This window comes from Schistocerca piceifrons, chromosome 6, assembly GCF_021461385.2.
Source record: "Schistocerca piceifrons isolate TAMUIC-IGC-003096 chromosome 6, iqSchPice1.1, whole genome shotgun sequence".
NCBI classification, from domain to species: Eukaryota; Metazoa; Arthropoda; class Insecta; order Orthoptera; family Acrididae; genus Schistocerca; species Schistocerca piceifrons.
In genome coordinates this window covers 301,564,647-301,585,304 of record NC_060143.1, presented here as the reverse complement: position 1 = coordinate 301,585,304, position 20,658 = coordinate 301,564,647, and the positions used below count along the sequence as shown (strand labels likewise).

At 44.1% G+C, this 20,658-nt stretch overlaps 1 protein-coding gene across 1 annotated transcript in view; it reads left to right on the top strand.

Annotated features, from left to right (window-relative positions):
• LOC124803287 (kinesin-like protein KIF26A) overlaps positions 1–20,658 on the top strand; it is a 483,829-nt gene that overhangs the window by 443,067 nt on the left and 20,104 nt on the right. Inside the window, exons 16-18 of the mRNA XM_047264470.1 lie at positions 3,142–3,392; positions 3,504–3,577; positions 17,312–17,760. Of these exons, the coding sequence (XP_047120426.1) occupies positions 3,142–3,392; positions 3,504–3,577; positions 17,312–17,760 (774 nt within the window). The remainder of the gene's footprint in view (positions 1–3,141; positions 3,393–3,503; positions 3,578–17,311; positions 17,761–20,658) is intronic.

Here is a 20,658-nt window from a genome sequence, read left to right as displayed (position 1 = left end):
GGTCAGGGATTTTGATGTGTTGGTAAATGTGCCAACACCTTGCAGATAGAGGAGGCCGAAATGCACACTATCTAACGCAGACGGGCGTGAATTCTGGAACAGGATAAGTAGTGAATGGTAGCAAGAAAAGTACGTTGCTTTGGGAATACTTAACTTTTATATAGTCCTTTGGTTTACAACGTTCTTGATGAGACATTTCATAAGATAACTATCAAACTATGTAAGGCTAATGGCGCCTTGCTAGGTCGTAGCCATGGACTTAGCTGAAGGCTATTCTAACTGTCTCTCGGCAAATGAGAGAAAGGCTTCGTCAGTGTAGTCGCTAGCAAAGTCGTCCGTACAACTGGGACGAGTGCTAGTCCGTATCTCGAGACCTGCCTTGTGGTGGCGCTCGGTCTGCGATCACACAGTGGCGACACGCGGGTCCGACATGTACTAAATGGACCACGGCCGATTTAAGCTACCACCTAGCAAGTGTGGTGTCTGGCGGTGACACCACAGATTTTCTCTGCCTCGTGATGGCTGGGTGTTGTGTGATGTCCTTAGGTTAGTTAGGTTTAGGTAGTTCTAAGTTCTAGGGGACTGATGACCATAGATGTTAAGTCCCATAGTGCTCAGAGCCATATACCCGCATCGGAGTCGCTCTACGTTCCAGTTACGCTGCAGGAACGCCCTTAAACAGAAACTTCTCGGTAGCGGCTTATATCTCATCTCGCTATCAATGGACAGATTTTGTTCAATAAACATTCAAACCAGTAGTGGACATTTCCCAAAATGTTTTCAAATGTGCGATACTGTTAAAAGGCCTAAAAGAAAGCTTTATGACGGGAGACATGATCACCTTGAAGTCAACAGCGCTCCATTGCCTGAGAATACGTGGAAACCAAAACAGTCTTTCATCGCAAGCTTGTTTAATGAGTTCAGTAACCGGTTTCAATCGTCACGATCGTCCATCAGATTGATCTGTCTTCTAAACTTAAGTAAAAGAAGCACAAAAATTTTTGCGACGGTTGGCATCCTCATAATTTATAAAAACACGACAAAGCTGTCGTCTCCACGATGAACTGAAATACCAAACACCTTTTTCCAAGGCTGTTTCACAGAGGAAGACCGCACTGCAGTTCCATCTCTAAATCCTCGCACAAACGAAAAAATGGCTGACATCGAAATAAGTGTCCAAGGAATAGTAAAGCAACTGAAATCACTCAACAGAGGAAAGTCCACTGGACCTGACGGAATACCAATCCGATTCTACACAGAGTACGCGGAAGAACTTGCCCCCGTTCTAACAGCCGTGTACCGCAAGTCTCTAGAGGAACGGAAGATTCCAAATAATTGGAAAAGAGAACAGGTAGTCCCAGTCTTCAAGAAAGGTCGTCGAGCAGATGCGCAAAACTATAGACCTATATCTCTGCCATCGATCTGTTGTAGAATTTTAGAACATGTTTTTTGCTCGAGTATCATGTCGTTTTTGGAAACCCAGAATCTACTTTGTAGGAATCAACATGGATTCCGGAAACAGCGATCGTGTGAGACCCAACTCGCTTTATTTGTTCATGAGACCCAGAAAATATTAGATACAGGCTCCCAGGTAGATGCCATTTTCCTTGACTTCCGGAAGGCGTTCGATACAGTTCCGCACTGTCACCTGATAAACAAAGTAAGAGCCTACGGAATATCAGACCAGCTGTGTGGCTGGATTGAAGTTTTTAGAAAACAGAACACAGCATCTTGTTCTCAATGGAGAGACGTCTACAGACGTTAAAGTAACCTCTGGCGTGCCACAGGAGAGTGTTATGGGACCATTGCTTTACACAATATATATAAATGATCTAGTAGATAGTGTCGGAAGTTCCATGCGGCTCTTCGCGGATGATGCTGTAGTATACAGAGAAGTTGCAGCATTAGAAAATTGTAGCGAAATGCAGGAAGATCTGCAGCGGATAGGCACTTGGTGCAGGGAGTGGCAACTGATTCTTAACATAGACAAATGTAATGTATTGCGAATACATGGAAAGAAGGATCCTTTATTGTATGATTATATGATAGTGGAACTAACACTGGTAGCAGTTACTTCTGTAAAATATCTGGGAGTTGGTTGGTTAGTTGTTTGGGGAAGGAGACCAGACAGCGTGGTCATCGGTCTCATCGGATTAGGGAAGGATGGGGAAGGAAGTCGGCCGTGCCCTTTCAGAGGAACTATCCCGGCATTTACCTGGAGTGATTTAGGGAAATCACGGAAAACCTAAATCAGGATGGCCGGACACGGGATTGAACCGTCGTCCTCCCGAAAATATCTGGAAGTATGCGTACGGAACGATTTGAAGTGGAATGATCATATCAAATTAATTGTTGGTAAGGCGGGTGCCAGGTTGAGAGTCATTGGGAGAGTCTTTAGAAAATGTAGTCCATCAACAAAGGAGGTGGCTTACAAAACACTCGTTCGACTTTTACTTGAGTATTGCTCATCAGTGTGGGATCCGTACCAGGTTGGGTTGACAGAGGAGATAGAAAAGAAGATTGGCGAGTTTCGTCACAGGGTTATTTGGCAAGCGTGATAGCGTTACGGAGATGTTTAGCAAACTCAAGTGGCAGACTCTGCAAGAGAGGCACTCTGCATCGCGGTGTAGCTTGCTGTCCAGGTTTCGAGAGGGTGCGTTTCTGGATGAGGTATCGAATATATTGCTTCCCCCTACTTATACCTCCCGAGGAGATCACGAATGTAAAATTAGAGAGATTCGAGCGCGCACGGAGGCTTTCTGGCAGTCGTTCTTCACGCGAAGCACACGCGACTGGTACAGGAAAGGGAGGTAATGACAGTGGCACGTAAAGTGCCTTCCGCCACACACCGTTGGGTGGCTTGCGGAGTATAAATGTAGATGTAGATGTAGAACTACTTTATCACTATTTTAATATGTTAGCGGTGCCAACCACGGGTAAAAAAAAAAGTTTATTTGCTTCTTTTACTAAGGAGAAAGATCAGTTTGATGAGCGAAACGATCGAAAGCGGTTGCTGAATTGAGTAAACTAATTTGGATCATGGGCTGTTTTTGCTTCCACGTATTCTAAACGAAGACTGTTGATACTTGCAAAAAATGTGAGATATGTCCACAATGCACAGCATAATTGTCGTTTGCGCAGACTCGCTGTCGATTACGACGGATTTGGAGGCGCAGCGCTTCTGCACGAGCGGCACTGCCTACCAACCGAGCGCGGCGTCTCTGGCGGACTTCCGGACGGAGTCGTCCTCGGGTTTCCGCGGCCATCTGTTGTACCGCCAGCAGCAGCAGCAGCAGCAGAACCAGCAGCAGCACAGCGGGGGCGGCTCGCCCGCGGACTCGGACGACGAGCGGACGCTGCGCAGGCACCCGCTGCCACCGACCGCCGCCGCCGCCGCCTCCGCAGCCCCCACCGCCGCCTCCTCCACCCCCACGGCGCGAGCGCCCGCAGGGGCGTCGGGTTCTGCGGAGCGCCGGGCGCCCGCCGGGTTCGCGTCTCCGCAGCTGAGCCGGCGGTTGCGACCCACGCCGCGCTGCCGCTCGCTCACAGATGTCCCCAGCGCGGGCTCCACCGTCTTGTGAGTACCCGCACCACGAATGGGATCCGACGAAGCGCACCGGACACAAATCTACGCCCCCCCCCCCCCCAGGAGATGTAGAGTAGCTTCACACCTTTATAAAAATAAAGTTTTAACAGAATGGTTCAAATGGCCCTGCCACTATGGGACTTAACTTCAGAGGTCATCAGTCCCCTAGAACTTAGAACTACTTAAACCTAACTAACCTAAGGACATCACACACATCCATGCCCGATGCAGCATTCGAACCTGCGACCGCAGCGGTCGCGCGGTTCCAGACTGTAGCGCCCAGAACCGCTCGGCCACCCCGGCCGGCTTTAACAAAATTTCAGCTTGGTTTCCAGAAGGGTTTTTCAACGGAAAATGCTATATATACTTTCATTAATGAAATATTAAATGCTCTGAGTGACCGGAAGTCACTGGTTGGGATTTTTTCTGATCTATCCAATGCTTTTGATTGTGTATATCGTGGAATACTTCTAGATAAGCTCAAGTACTGTGGTATGAATGGGACAGTGCTCAAACGGTTTAAATCATACCTAACTGGAAGAGTGCAGAAGGTTGTAATAAGCAGTTCACATAATATGCAATTCTGTCAGAGGCAGCAAAGGACTTGGAAGAGCAGTTGAACGGAATGGACAGTGTCTTGAAAGGAGGGTATAAGATGAATATCAACAAAAGCAAAACGAGGATAATGGAATATAGTCGAATTAAGTCGGGTGATGATGAGGGAATTAGATTAGGAAATGAGACACTTAAAGTAGTAAAGGAGTTTTGCTATTTGGGGAGAAAAATAACTGATGATGGTCGAAGTAGAGAGGATATAAAATGTAGACTGGCAATGGCAAGGAAAGCGTTTCTGAAGAAGAAAAATTTGTTAACATCGAGTATTGATTTAACTGTCAGGAAGTCGTTTCTGAAAGTATTTGTATGGAGTGTAGCCATGTATGGAAGTGAAACGTGGACGATAAATAGTTTAGACAAGAAGAGAATAGAAGCTTTCGAAATGTGGTGCTACAGAAGAATGCTGAAGATTAGATGGGTAGATCACATAACTAATGAGGAGGTATTGAATAGAATTGCAGAGAAGAGTAGTTTGTGGCACAACTTGACTAGATGAAGGGATCGGTTGGTATGACGTGTTCGGAGGCATCAAGGGATCACCAATTTAGTGCTGGAGGGCAGCGTGGAGGGTAAAAATCGCAGAGGGCGACCAAGAGATGAACACACTGAGCAGATTCAGAAGGATGTAGGTTGCAGTAAGTACTGGGAAATGAAGAAGCTTGCACAGGATGGAGTAGCATGGAGAGCTGCATCAAACCAGTCTCGGGACTGAAGACCACAACAACAACAACAATAATATGCAAAAAACTGGTGATTTCTCAAACTGTGGAACAATCGAGAATGGGGTGCTGCAAGGTTCGGTCTTGGTCCTCTGCTGTTCTTAATATATATTAATGACTTGCAATTCTATATTCACGAAGATGCCAAGCTGGTACTTTTTGTCGATGATACAAGTATAGCTATCACACCCAACAGACAAGAATTAACTGGTGAAATTGTAAACAATGTTTTTCAGAAAATCATTAAGTGGTTCTCTGCAAATGTGCTCTCATTAAACTTTGACAAAACACAGTATATACAGTTCCACACAATAAATGGAATGACACCATTAATAAATATAGACTTCGATCAGAAATCGGTAGCTAAGCTAGAATATTCTAAGTTTCTAGGTGTATGCATTGATGAGGGGTTGAACTGGAAAAAACACACTGAGGATCTGCTGAAACGTTTGAGTTTAGCTACTTATGCTATTAGGGTTATTGCAAATTTTGGCGATATACATCTCAGTAAATTAGCTTACCATGCCTATTTTCATTCTCTGCTTTCGTATGGCATCATATTCTGGGGTAACTCATCATTGAGTAAAAGATTGTTCATTGCACAAAAGCGTGTAATCAGAATAATTGCTGGAGCTCATCCAAGATCATCCTGCAGACACTTATTTACAGAGGTAAAGATCTTCACTGTAGCCTCACAATATATATATTCACTTATGAAATTTGGTATTAACAACCCGAATGAATTAAAAAGTAATAGCAGTGTACAATGCTACAACACTAGGAGAAAGAATCATCTTCACTACGCCAGGTTAAATCTAACTTTGGCTCAGAAGCGGGTAAATTATGCTGCTACAAAAGTCTTTGGTCACCTACCTAATAGCATCAAAAGTCTGACAGATAGCCATATAGAATTTAAACGGAAATTAAAAGAATTTCTTAATGGCAACTCCTTCTACTCATTAGATGAATTTTTGGATATAGTAAGTGGGTAATTTCCCCAACCCCCACAAAAAAATTAAAAATATTAAGTGTCATGTAATATTTTGTGTAATGTAATATCTTGTATAGACACCTTTTATTAACCTGACACGTTCCACATCATTACGAAGTGTCGTATTCGTGATCTATGGAATAAGTACTAATCTAATCTAGTCTAATCTAATAATACGCTAATAAAGTGTTCAAATAGCGTGCCGGTTTAGAATCTAGTAGTGTATTTCTGTTTATCGCTTGACTACATTGTTGTACATTGAGATGACGTACGCCATGAGATAGCGATGTGCATATCGCATACACTAGGAATAAAAGTGCAGTGCATTGGCGTAGCGGTCATTTGCACTCAGATGATTCTTCTGAAACGGTTTCATATGTAATTATGACCGCAGACGGGAAATAACAGACTTTGAATGCGAAATGGTAGCTGGAACTAGACGCATGGGTCATTAAATTTATGAAATCGTTAGGAAATTGAATATCCCGAGATTCACAGTGTCAAGAATGTGTCGAGAACACCACATTTCAGGCACTACATCTCACCACGGACAACGCAGTGGCCGACTGCCTTAACTTACGAGCGTTTGCGTGCAGTTTTCAGTGCCAATAGACAAGTAACACTGCGTGAAATAACCGCAGAAATCAATGTGTGACGTCCGAAGTTCGCATCCGTTACGACAGTAAGGGGAAATTAGGCGTTAGTGGAGTACGGCAGCAGACGACTGAGGCGAATGCCTTTGCTAACAGCATAGTATCACCTACAGCTAGCCGGCCACTGTGGCCGAGCAGTTCTAGGCACTTCAGTCCGGAACCGCGCTGCTGCTACGGTCGCAGGTTCGAATCCTGCCTCGGGCATGGATGTGTGTGATGTACTTAGGTTAGTTAGGTTTAAGTAGTTCTTTGTCTAGCGGATTGATGACCTCAGATGTTAAGTCCCACAGTGCTTAGAGCCATTTGAACCATTTTGTTAAGTCCCATAGTGCTTAGAGCCATCTGAACAATCACCTGCAGCTTCTCTTCTGGTCTCTTTACCATATCGGTTGGACCGTAGGCGATTGGAAAACAGTAGCGTGGTCAGATGAGTCTCCAATTTCAGTTGCTAAGAGCTGATGGTAGGATTCGAGTGTGCCACAGACCCCGAGCTATTGGTAGGGTTCGAGTGCGACGCAGATCCCGCGAAGCCAGGGTCCGAGAAGACTTCATCATCGAGATTCGCCAAGAAAGTCTAAATTCACTTATGGACCCAAATTGTCAACAAGGCTGTGAAAGATAGTTTTGGCTCCGTAATGGTGTGGGCTGTTTTTACATGAAATAGACTGGATCCTCCCAACTGAATCGATCATTGACTGGAAATGATTATGTTCGGCTACTTTGAAGACATTTCCCAAACAACGATGGAATTTATATGGATGACAGTGCGCCACGCCACTGGGTCACAGTTGTTCGCGATTGTATTGTAGAACATTCCAGACATTTCGAGCGAATGATTTGACCACCCATATGACCCGATATGAAACCCGTCGACCATTTATCGTACATCTACATCTACATCCATACTCCGAAAGCCACCCGATGGTGTGTGGCGGAGGGTACTTTGAGTACCTCTATCGGTTCTCCCTTCTATTCCAGTCTCGTATTGTTCGTGGTAAGAAAGATTGTCGGTATGCCTCTGTGTGGGCGCTAATCTCTCTGATTTTATCCTCATGGTCTCTTCGCGAGATATACGTAGGAGGGAGAAATATACTGCTTGACTCCTCAGTGAAGGTATGTTCTCGAAACTTCAACAAAAGCCCGTACCGAGGTACTGAGCATCTCTCCTGCAGAGTCTTCCACTGGAGTTTATCTACCATCTCCGTAACGCTTTCGCGATTACTAAATGATCGTGTAACGAAGTGCGCTGCTCTCCGTTGAATCTCCTCTATCACTTCTATCAACCCTATCTGGTATGGATCCCACACTGGTGAGCAATAGTCAAGCAGTGGGCGAAAAAGTGTACTGTAACCTACTTCCTTTGTTTTCGGATTGCATTTCCTTAGGATTCTTCCAATGAATCTCAGTCTGGTATCTGCTTTACCAACGATCAACTTTATATGATCATTCCATTTAAATCACTCCTAATGCATACCCCCAGATAATTTATGGAATTAACTGCTTCCAGTTGCTGACCTTCTATTTTGTAGCTAAATGATAAAGGATCTTTCTTTCTATGTATTCGCAGCTCATTACACTTGTCTACATCGAGATTCAATTGCCATTCCCTGCACCGTGTGTCATTTCGCTGAAGATCCCCCTGCATTTCAGTACAATTTTCCATTATTACAACCTCTCGATATACAACAGCATCATCCACAAAAAGCCTCAGTGAACTTCCGATGTTATCCACAAGGTCATTTATGTATATTGTGAACAGCAACGGTCCTACGACCCTCCCCTGCGGGACACCTGAAATCACTCTTACTTCGGAAGACTTCTCTCCATTGACAACGAAGTGCTGCGTTCTTTTATCTAGGAACTCTTCAATCCAATCACACAAATGGTCGGATAGTCCATATGCTCTTACTTTGTTCTTTAAACGACTGTGGGGAACTGTATAGAACGCCTTGCGGAAGTCAAGAAACACGGCATGTACCTGGGAACCCGTGTCTATGGCCCTCTGCGTCTCGTGGACGAATAGCGCGAGTTGGGTTTCACACGATCGTCTTTTTGGAAACCCATGCTGATTCCTACAGAGTAGATTTCTAGTCTCCAGAAAAGTCATTATACTCGAACATAATACGTGTTCCAAAATTCTGCAAGTGATCGACGTTAGAGATATAGTTCTGCACATCTGCTCGACGTCCCTTCTTGAAAACGGGGATGACCTGTGCCCTTTTCCAATCCTTTGGAATACTACGCTCTTCTAGAGACCTACGGTACACCGCTGCAAGAAGGGGGGCAAGTTCCTTCACGTACTCTGTGTAAAATCGAACTGGTATCCCAACAGGTCCAGCGGCCTTTCCTCTTTTGAGCAATTTTAATTGTTTTTCTATCCCTCTGTCATCTATTTCGATATCTACCATTTTGTCATCTGTGCGACAATATAGAGAAGGAACTACAGTGCAGTCTTCCTCTGTGAAACAGCTTTGGAAAAAGGCATTTAGTATTTCGGCCTTTAGTCTGTCATCCTCTGTTTCAGTACCATTTTGGTCACAGAGTGTCTGGACATTTTGTTTTGATCCACATACCGCTTTGACATAAGACCAAAATTTCTTACGAGTTTCTGCCAAGTCTGTACATAGAACTTTACTTTCGAATTCATTGAACGCCTCTCGCGTAGCCCCCCTCACACTACATTTCGCTATTAAGACAATATACTCTGCGTAAAAGTATATAGTTTCATATAACCGAGAGGTCAGTTCGCGCACAACACCGGCAACACTTTCGCAGTTATGGACGGGTATAGAGACAGCATAGCTCAATTTTTCTGCAGAGGATTTCGAACGACTTGACTCCACGCCACGTCGAGCTGCTGCACTACGTCGGGCAAAAGCAGTTCCCACACGATATTAGGAAGCATCCCATAACTCTCGTCACCTCAGTGTACATTATTTTACTTTCTATAAACATTACGATTGTTGATTTGATCTGAACTCGCATTTCGTTATTGTGTGGCTTAAAAAATGGCTCTGAGCACTATGGGACTTAACATCTGTGGTCACCAGTCCCCTAGAACTTAGAACTACTTAAACCTAACTAACCTAAGGACATCACACACATCCATGCCCGAGGCAGGATTCGAACCTGCGACCGTAGCGGTCCCGCGGTTCCAGACTGAAGCGCCTAGAACCGCACGGCCATACCAGCCGGCCGTTATTGTGTGTCTAACCATGAAACTATATACTTGTACCCAGACTATAATGCCTTAATAGTGAAAACATCTACGTTACTTCCGGCAGATAATTGCACAACCAACTCGTTAACGTGAAGTATTAGACCTCCTAGCAACAAACAGATATGAACTTATTGAGTCAGCTAACTCAGAGGAAGGTATCACTGATTGTAAGACTGTGATTGCAACTATGACCATGAGTTTTACAAGAGAAAAGTAAGACAGAAAAACATTTTTGCTGAGCAAGAGTGACATGATACAAATTTCAGAGTATGTGAATAGTCAACAACAAAAATTCAGTACTGAGGCTGAAGATGTGGAGCAGAAATGGAAAAAAATTCCGAATCATCGTTCAATAAACCTTAGACAACTACAAAGTCTTGAGGAATGGGAAAGACCAATCGTCGTTTAACAGGCTTGTCAGAAAACTGCTACGTAAACAAAGAGAGTTTCATCACAGACTCAACAGAAATCAAAACCTAACTGGCAAATAAAAAAGCTGAACGAAGCGAAAATGAGAGTGAGTAGAGCAAAGATAGAAGCGATCGATGACTCTGAAAGTAAAATTTTGTCAATCGATACGAGTAAAAACCCGATGAGATTTTGGTCTTACGTAAAATTAGAAAGCAGTTAGAAATTCTCTATTCGTTCACTCAGTGGCCATACTGGTACTGAAACTGAAGGTAACAGAGAGAAGGTCGAATAATGACATTGGTCTTATCAAATTGTTTCACCGCGTAAGATCGTAACACGGTCCCTCCTACCAATCATCGAACGAACGTCGAAATGGCGGATATTGAGATAGCATATCGCGAAGCAGAAGAGCAAGTACAATCGCTTAGTAGTGAAAAGGCATCACGACGAGATGAGATACCTGTAAGGTTCTACAAAGATTATGCGAAAGAACTTGTTCCCCTTCTAACAGTAGTTTTCATAGGTCACTGAAGCAGCGAGGGGTACTGACTGGAAGAAAGTGCAGGTCATCCCGTAAAACACATGCACATAATCATAGGCCTATATCGTTGACGCCGATCTGCTGTGAAGCTAAGGAACCTGTTTTATCCGGCCGCTGTGGCCGAGCGGTTCTAGGCGCTTCAGTTTGGGACCGCGCGACCGCTACGGTCGCAGGTTCAAATCCTGCTTCGGGCATGATGTGTGTGATGTCCTTAGGTTAGTTAGGTTTAAGTAGTTCTAAGTTCTAGGGGACTTATGACCTCAGATGTTGAGTCCCATAGTGCTCAGAGCCATTTGAACCTGTTTTATGCTCAATAGCTATGATATTTTTGGATGATGTAAATCTCCTCTATGAAAACTAGCCGAGATCCATAGTGCTGTAAACAACGGCACTGAGGTTGATGCCGTGTTCCTTGACTTCAAGAAGGCATTTGACACCATCCCGCACTGCTTATTACTGAAAAAAAATTACAAGCTTATCAAGTATCTGACGAGACTTGCGACTAGACACAGAACTCCCTTGCAGATAGAACACAACGTGTCGTTCTTAAAGGGACAAAATCGAGAAATGTAATTTCCAGAGTATCCCAGGGAAGTGTGATAGCGTTACTGTTTACAGTGTATAAAAAAATGGCTCTGAGCTCTATGGGACTTAACTTCTGAGGTCATCAGTCCCCGAGAACTTAGAACTACTTAAATCTAACTAACCTAAGGACATCACACACATCCATGCCCGAGGCAGGATTCGAAACTGCGACCGTAGAGGTCGCGCGGTGCCAGACTGTAGCGCCTAGAACCGCTCGGCCACCCCGGCCGGCTACAGTGTATATATAATGCATATATGATCTAGTGAAAAGCGTCGGATGCTCTTTAAGACTGTTCGCAGCAGGTAATGTGGACGTCCATAAAAAAGTACCAACGTCAGAAGATAGCATTATTTCCAGAATGAGCTGCAGAGAGTTGATGAATAGTGCTCTGGCAGTTGGTCCTGTACGTAAATAAATATAATGTACTGCACATACACAGGAAAAGAAATATACTACTGTAAGATTAAATTATTGACGGCAAATTGCTGGAAACAATATCCACCGTAAAATATCTGCGAGTAACTATCCAGAGCGTTCGTAAGTGGGATGACCATATGAAACAGGAAAAATAGATGACAGACTGAGATTCATAAGAAGAGTCTTAAGGAAATCTGCAACTCATCCACGAAGGAAGTGGCTTACAAGGCTCTTATTCGACCGATTCTTGGTATATTGTTTATCAACATGGCTGATGGAAGGGATGGGCTGGATCAAACAAAGAGTGGCACGTTTCGTCGCGGCATCATTTAGTTGGCGCGAGAGCGTTCCAGAGACGCTCAACAAACTGCAGTGCCAGACGTTACAAGAAAGGAGTTGTACATCACGGAGAGGTTTGCTATTGAGAGAGTACTTTCCGGGAAGAGTCCGCCAATATATTACTTCCTTCCAAATACATCTCGCGAAATGGCAATGACGAGAAATTTTGAGAAATTAGAGTTAATACAGAGGCTTTCCGACAATAATTCTTGCAACCAATCGCGAGTGGGACAGGGAAGAAGCGATCAGTTGGCAGTACCAAAAGTAACGACCACCACACACCGTTAGGTGGCTTGCGGAGTATGACGTAATGTAGATTACTAAACGGCTAAACTGGTTCGTAGTTCATGCTGCACAAACCTAGTTGCAGGTTGCTTATCTAAAGGCTTTCAGAAGCAACAAAAATATCATTTTCAGTAATCCATATAATTATCGAGTAAATATAAAAATTAAAAATGCTGTCATAGCCTACTCATTAAAAGACAAGTACAAACTTTGTATGAGTCTTGAGGCAGCGTAACCCATGGCGCGCAGACTACCTCGACTACATTCACCTAGTCTTTGAGAATGAGAGCACTTAACCATTTCCAACAAACTTTACAAATATTTAGGGTATTCCGAATGTAAGTTCCGATCGGCTGCGAAATACCAACCACTGTGGAAATCAAAAATATTTTATTTGCAACTGTTAGCTATAATTTCCGGCTATTTATCTCTTTAGCCGCCGCTTCGACTTAGACATTTGTTGTGGAGTTACACCAACGTTCCAATATGCTCGTCATAGAAGGCAGCCGTCACTGCTTTTCGTCACGTCTCTACGCTGGTCTAACGCCGATTCGAATTGAATAAGGATTTAACATCAAGAATATCCATTGTCCGATATGGTACTTCACAGCCATGTGCCAAAATGTTGTCTTCATAGCTAGCGGTTCATGTGAGCAGAAACGAAACTCAGAGGGAGCCATTTACGAGCTGTATTGTGGGTGATCAAACACTTCCCATCGAAAACGCTGCAGGAGCATCTTCATTGCCCCTGCAGAATGCGGCTGGGGATCGTCTTGAAGAAGGTAACGCATGACACTTATATTATGTGGGCTGCATACCTTCAGGCGTAATTTCTCCTCGTGCCATCGTAGTTGGCAGGAGACACTATTTTCTAGGCATCATTATGTGCTCAGAACTGTAAAATGTGACGTGGCGCGATTGACAGGCGTACTAGAGAAACTGACCAACACGTCTGTGCAAAGCTTCATCGGATTTGCATAGTGGTTTCCATTTCGTGACCGATCGGAACTTACTTTCCGAATAGCCCTCTATGAAATTTTTTCTCGTTGACCCTACTCACAAAATAATGAAACGAAAAAAGTTTATCGCCAACTACTTGTTTGTTTTTCGTGCAGTAAAACTTCAGCATCAGGCACGACGTTTTAATTTATTACTTCTTTACGATTAATTCTATTAGCAACACATTTTGCAGACACATACGTACGAGAAAAGTCGCCGCCATTCTAGTGATTCGATATCATAAGATGGTATTGTCTTGTATATGTGTATAATCAGTTTAAATAAAACTTTCTTAAACTTTGCATGTGACTTGATTATTTTTTATTACAGTAAAAGTAAAGGTAGCTCAAGATATCTTTAGCGCCCCCTCCTTGAGGTTTTTCTGAATCCGCCACTGCTTTCTCCACTCCATGTAAATTGAGCAAATCGGTTGGTTCTTTTGCCTTAAGTGTGGTCTATGGTTGGATTAGCTGGCTTGTAAAAACACCATTAGTTCTTGGGCGGTCCCTGAGAAAACCCAAAAAACCATGATTTTATGATTTTATTGGTATCAAAAGTACCAGCTATGCAGATGGGCACTTCTATCATTTGTACTCATGGTATCACCAAATTTTTTACCATGTGTCCTTAAAATGATGTTCTAGGGGAACCTTAAAACTACTTCCGTCGATATCGTTATCAATTAGCGAGATCAGCAGGTTCAAAGTTACCATACTTAACGCACGTAAAATATGTGTGTCACATCTCGTCTGATGGGTAAATGTAACTTTAACTGGCGTAATGAACGCGTTGAAAGTTTTCTGGGATCACTGCAAGGATCCTAAGGTCACCAAACTAAGAGTTATGTTTTTAGTCGCAATTTTTCACCAAAAAACCTTTATGATGCGCTGTTTGTGTGTAATGCACACTTCATACCTATAGAGGACGTCTTGACATGAAAATTATTCGATGATGCTCCTGGCAGTTTAAACATGTTACAAAAAATTATTTTGTCGTACGAAATTATTTGAACTTTCAAATCAAACACCGATTTTTTTTCTTTACTGTAGGTGTAGCCTAAAAACATTTTGCAGTACTATGTAAAGTACTGTAAAATGAACTTGTCCTGGATGGGAGACGATTTCGTGTTAACCTTATATTATGCGTAGTTATTTGCTATTTATACCTCACAATATGTAAATATATTTAAAAAACTGTCAAAACTGTACTAGCCCACATAATTCGTGTTATACACTGAAGAGCCAAAGAAATTGGTACACCTGTCTAATATAGCGTAGGTCCCCGACGAGCAAGAAAATTGACACCATTAATCCTACCATTACAGAGCCTCCAGTAGCTTAACAGTCCCCTGCTGACATGCACGGTCCATAGATTCATGAGGCTGTCTCCACACCCGTACACGGCTATCAGCTCGATACAATTTCAAACGACGAGGAAACATGTTTCCAATCATGAACAGTCCAATGTCGGCGTTGACGGACCTAGCCGAGGCATAAAGCTTTGTGTAGTGCAGCCATCAAGGGTACACGAGTGGGCCTTCGGCTCCGAAAGCCCAAATCGATGATATTTCGTTGAATGGTTCGTACGCTGACACTTGTTGATGGCCCAGTATTGAAAACTGCAGCAATTTGCGGAAGGGTTGCACTTCTGTTTTTTTGAACGATTCTCTTCGGTCGTCGTTGGTCCCGTTCTTGCAGGATCTTTTCCCGGTCGCAGCGATGTTGGAGATTTGATTTTTTACCGAATTCCTGATACTCACGGTACACTGTTGAAATGGTCGCACGGGAAAATCCCCATTTCATCACTCACTCGGAGATGCTGGGTCCCATCGCTCGTGCGCCGACTATAAGACCAGGTTCAGACTCACTTAAAACTTGATAACCTGCCATTGTAGTAGCAGTAACCGGTCTAAGAACTTACATAGGCGTTGCCTACCGCAGCGCCGTTTTCTGCCTGTTTACATATCACTGTATTTGAATACGCATGTCTATACTAGTTTTTTTGGAGTTTCATTGTATAAGCAATACAGCATGCTGTAACAGGAAGAAAAAGGAAACCAAATGATGACTTTTTCTGTCACAGCACAAAAAGGGTAAATATGTACGGAACTCATATGTACCAACGTTTGCTGAACTATCGTTGAGGAGACACTGTTGAATGCCACTTGCTTCCACTAGATGGTTTATTTCTCAATAGTTGCACTTCTATTCGCCCGTACACATCTCCGCAGCCGTCATTCACCCCCCTCATCTATGGCTCGTGGTGCTTCACCACCTAAGTTCCCTCGGCGCCGCCGGCCGCAGTGGCCGTGCGGTTCTAGGCGCTACAGTCTGGAACCGCGTGACCACTACGGTCGCAGGCTCGAATCCTACATCGGGCATAGATGTGTGTGATGTCCTTAGGTTAGTTAGGTTTAAGTAGTTCTAAGTCTAGAGGACTGATGACCTCAGATGTTAAGTCCCATAGTGCTTAGAGCCATTTTTGTTGCAATTTTGTACTAATAGAACGTTCTTCGTCATAAACAAAGGCCGGCCGGATTGGCCGAGCGGTTCCAGGCGCTACAGTCTGGAACCGCGCGAGCGCTACGGTCGCGGGTTCAAATCCTGTCTCGGTCATGGATTTGTTGTGTGATGTCCTTAGGTTAGTTAGGTTTAAGTAGTTCTAAGTTCTAGGGGACTGGTGACCTCAGAAGTTAAGTCCCACAGTGCTCAGAGCCATTTGAACCATAAACAAAGGCAATAGTTTCCTGTTATTACTGGTAAGTGAGAAAGATGTTTATGACCAAGAGTAACATATGTGAGCTCGGCGAAGTATTGAAGTGAAGTTTGATATGTTTTAGTTTTGTGCTGTTTTCTTTTTTTTTTAATTTTACCCTTTTTGAGGAAGTTGTGTTTTCTGGCGCTATGTGGTAAATACGTATTTCTTTTTATTTTTACTGCAGTATCCCTCGGTTTCCGTTACAGATAAACAATATTCGAACGAAACCTGATTTAAACAATGAAAATTTCCAGTATCAATATAACAAACACCCAAAGCTTCAAACTAGGTCTTATGCTTCAGGTTTATTCATAATCCCTTCTCAAACCATCCCGTGAAGCAATAGGCATCAATTCAGAATAAATATTACTGCACATTGCGAAATATCATGACACTCGTTATCCAGAGGAACACAACGCAACTTGTAATGAAACTGGTTTCATAAGTGGAGTAATGTTTCAAATGAGTCTAACCACTATGGGACTTAACATCTGAGGTCATCACTCCCCTAGACTTAGAACTATTTAAACCTGACTAACCTAAGGACATCACACACGTCCATGCCCGAGGCAGGATTCGAAGCTGCGATCGTAGCAGCAGCGCGGTTCCGGACTTAAGCGCCTAGAACCGCTCGGCCACAGCGGCCGGCTGAGTGGAGTAACATCTATTCTGATCGAATGCGTATTGTTTCGCAGAATGGTTTGAGAATTGGTTATAAATAAAAACCCGAAACCAGCATCATCAAGTAACAGAAACACATGTTTTGCATCTTTCGCTGTTTGTCATATTGAAATAGTATCACAAGTTGCTGACGCTTCAACTTTCCAGCTTGTTGCAAATCCACATCCATAATTTCAATTTTGCTATAAATACTGTTTATTTTTGAGTAACAGACAGGAGGACAACTATACATCAAAAAAATGTTCTATAGGTTATCGGCGCTTTATACATCCTCATTCAGTCTGTAGGTGGTAGCTTTCGTTTTCTAGGGGAATCTATCGTAAGACACTGATCGCATAGCAAACAAGGCGATAGAAATGAGGTAAGGCCCGATAGGTACGCAGCACAGCTGACGTACAGGTAACACGGCTGCTAGGAAACCTACCATAGCCTACGCTTGCTTGCTACAGTCTACGTTAGCCTGCGGTAGATTCACGACTCTATCTGGCCCACTGGTCCTTGCTGTCCACAGTGAGGCGCAGCGCAGCATGCGGCGGTCGGCGAGTCCCCAGCCGTCTCCAGGGCGGCGGCTCCTGCACAGGACCCTGTTGCTGCGAATGGGCTGCAGCGGAGCTGGCGAAGGCTACGGAGGCGGCAGCGGCTGCGGGGGCGGCAGCGACCTGGCGGCGCTGCGACTCCCGGACGGCGCGTCCAACCCCAACATCTGCAGGGAACCGGGAAACGGCGCCTCCGGTTCCGACACGGAGGAGGAGGCGGCTGCGGGGGCGGCGGGGGCGGCCACGCCGGAGGCGGGGGTGGGGGCGGGGGCGGCGGAGAGCGCTCTGACGCTGCACAAGGCGCCCTCCGAGGACGTGGCCTGCTGCAAGGATAGCTCCGGCTACGGCAGCCTCCCCACCGACGGCTACAGCTCCGCGTCCACACGGCTCTCGGACCTCGAGCTGCGAGCCACCTCGCGCACAGGTACGTTCTTCAATAACTTACCTGAGGCTGTCCAGGTGCACAACTTCCTACTTCGCGCACCGCGTATTTTTGTCCATAGCATGCCATTAACCCTTCATGTAGGTATGACCTTACATTATAGGATCAGAAATACCCAGATATCTATTAGAGGTCATTAATAAAGGGAGCGTCCACCGTTCGCCTTTATGACTTTTTGAACCCTGCTCGGACCACATTCAGTGAGGTGTCTGATTGTATGTGGAAGAAGGACAGCCCATTCTTCCCCAAGAGCCGAACCCAGGGAAGATACTGATGTTGGTTGCTCGGGTCTGGATTGAAGTCGAGCCGGCCGAAGTGGCCGTGCGGTTAAAGGCGCTGCAGTCTGGAACCACAAGACCGCTACGGTCGCAGGTTCGAATCCTGCCTCGGGCATGGATGTTTGTGATGTCCTTAGGTTAGTTAGGTTTAACTAGTTCTAAGTTCTAGGGGACTAATGACCTCAGCAGTTGAGTCCCATAGTGCTCAGAGCCATTTGAACCATTTTTGAACCTGGATTGAAGTCGACGTTCTAACTTATCTGAACACTGGCCCATTGGGTTCAGGTAGGGACTTCAGACAGGCCAGCCCATTTCAGGAATGTTATTGTAAATAAACCACTGGCTCTCAAATGCTGCTTTGTGATATTATGCATTACCATAATGATACACTCAATCATTGTCTCCGAACTGTTCATCTACTGTACGCTATACACAGTGCTGTAAAATGTGTTCCTATCCTCCCGCATTAATATTTTCTTAAACGCGTTAAGACAACCACACCCTAACCACAAAAAATCCTCAAACTGTAACACTGCCTCCTTCGTACTTCATTGTTGGCACTACACATGACAGCAGGTGATGTTCTTCAGGCAATCGCCTAACGAAAGCCCTTCCATCTGACTGCCAATAAGGACAGCGTGATCCGTAACTCCAAATTACTCTTTTCCAATCCGCTGGCCAGTAGCGTCGCACCTTGAGCGTCGCTTAGCATCGACTTCAGGATATGTCACTTATGAGGGGCTGCTCGACTAATATACCCCATTCTAACTTCCTACGCACAGTCATTATGCTAACTGGCTGTTGGTAGCTCTTTGGAACTCGTGAGTAATTCCTTTCTCTCGTTTCATGCCACTTTTTTCAACCACTCTCAGCAATGCTCTAGGTTCGTGCAGTGTTCCTGGTCCTGGTTTACGTATGGCTGATTCTTCGCATTTGCACTTCACAATCACATCACCAACAATCTACTTGGGCAACTGCAGAAGGGTTGAAATGTCCTTGATGGATATGCTACTCAGACGACACCCAGTTACTAGTCCATGTTCTAAGTCACTGAACCACTCTGCTACTACTGCCCATCTACCGACAATATAATACCTCCCGCCTCCTTTATACTGGCAGCTTCACGACTCGTTGCGTCTAGTGGTCAGTTCTGCGTTATATATGGGTGACCAGATACTTTTGATCAGATAGCGTATCCACTCGTGGCCCGCTCATTCTCAGCGGGTTCGAGGGATATTTACGTCCGCAGCATTCTGCGACTTATATCCGACGCAAATGACAAGTTTCAGGCCGGCAGTGGTATAATGTTATTAGTTCATCGTTCCTCCCCTAGATGGTACCTCTCGTTAGCTAAGAAAATGCATTCTCGGCCAGCTATAAAGTTTTCCACAGTCATACTGGGAAAGATAAAAAATATGGCAGTCGTTACACTGAAGATAAAGTAGCTTCTCGAATGGATTTGGAAGTTTCCAGGGATTTGCTCGAGATGCGAACCTCTCATCACTTTACAAACGAGTTAATGTATCAGATTTTTTTGTTTTAAGCATGTACAACTTTTATGGCTATATCCATAAAACACTAATTACAATTGTTTTATTAGCTTTGGATTATGCACCCATAGACTAACGAGAAAAGTTAGAAAAGATTTGAAATTATGTTTAAAGTCTGTCGGAAGTCGCTAAATGCTCTCATTATCAAACATTGGATGGGTATAGTGTGCGTAATTTGTGCTCCATTTTAAGATAAGTTACTTCTTCACACATCACAATGTTTATAATATCACATTTCCCTAACTATGTGTCGTACAATGCAGGCACATTGAGTAGCATATGTTGAACTGCCTGCAAAATCTACTGCAAGTTTAGTTAGTAGTAAGGAAGTAATAAATTAAAACGATCGGCCTAATGATGAAGTTTTAAGACATGGGTAGGGACAACGGAATAACCGATAAACGTTTATTGGTGAGTGATGCAAGCAGCCACAAATACTTATTCAAATGTTTTATTTCAGTGCCATAACTGGTTTCGGGCTACCACCCTTTCACTTACATAGATGTTTCGATGAACAGCGTGTTGTTTGTTGCTGCAATGAGTTCCAGTTGATGGCAGTTTGTTTTGTTGCGGTCCATATGGTTTTCCACTTCTAATATATGATGCTGAATTGTAAACAGCACACATATTGTAAATAAATTACTGAGGTACACTTCATAATATTCTTAATGTCAGTGTTGAGCGTCGTATATGTGCTATATATGTGATGCTTTTTTACTTATTTACTTTGTAGACTGATTTTTACTCGTGTCATAAGTATGACTACCATTTCTCCATAGCTTTGCTTGGATGTACATTCATCACATATAAATTGATCACACCTCCTTCTCCTCCCACTCTCTGCGTTCTTCCCTCCCCCCTCCCCCTTGGTCTGTCCATCTCGTCCTCCTACCTCTATCTATCTATCTATCTCTTCTCTGTATCTTCATCTTCTCATCACCCTCTCTTTTTCCGTTTCCTCCACCTCCTCTCTCTCTAATCACATCTTCCTCTCTCTCCCTCTAACCACATCCTCCTCCTCCCCCTCTCTCTTTCCGTCTCTGACCCCTCTT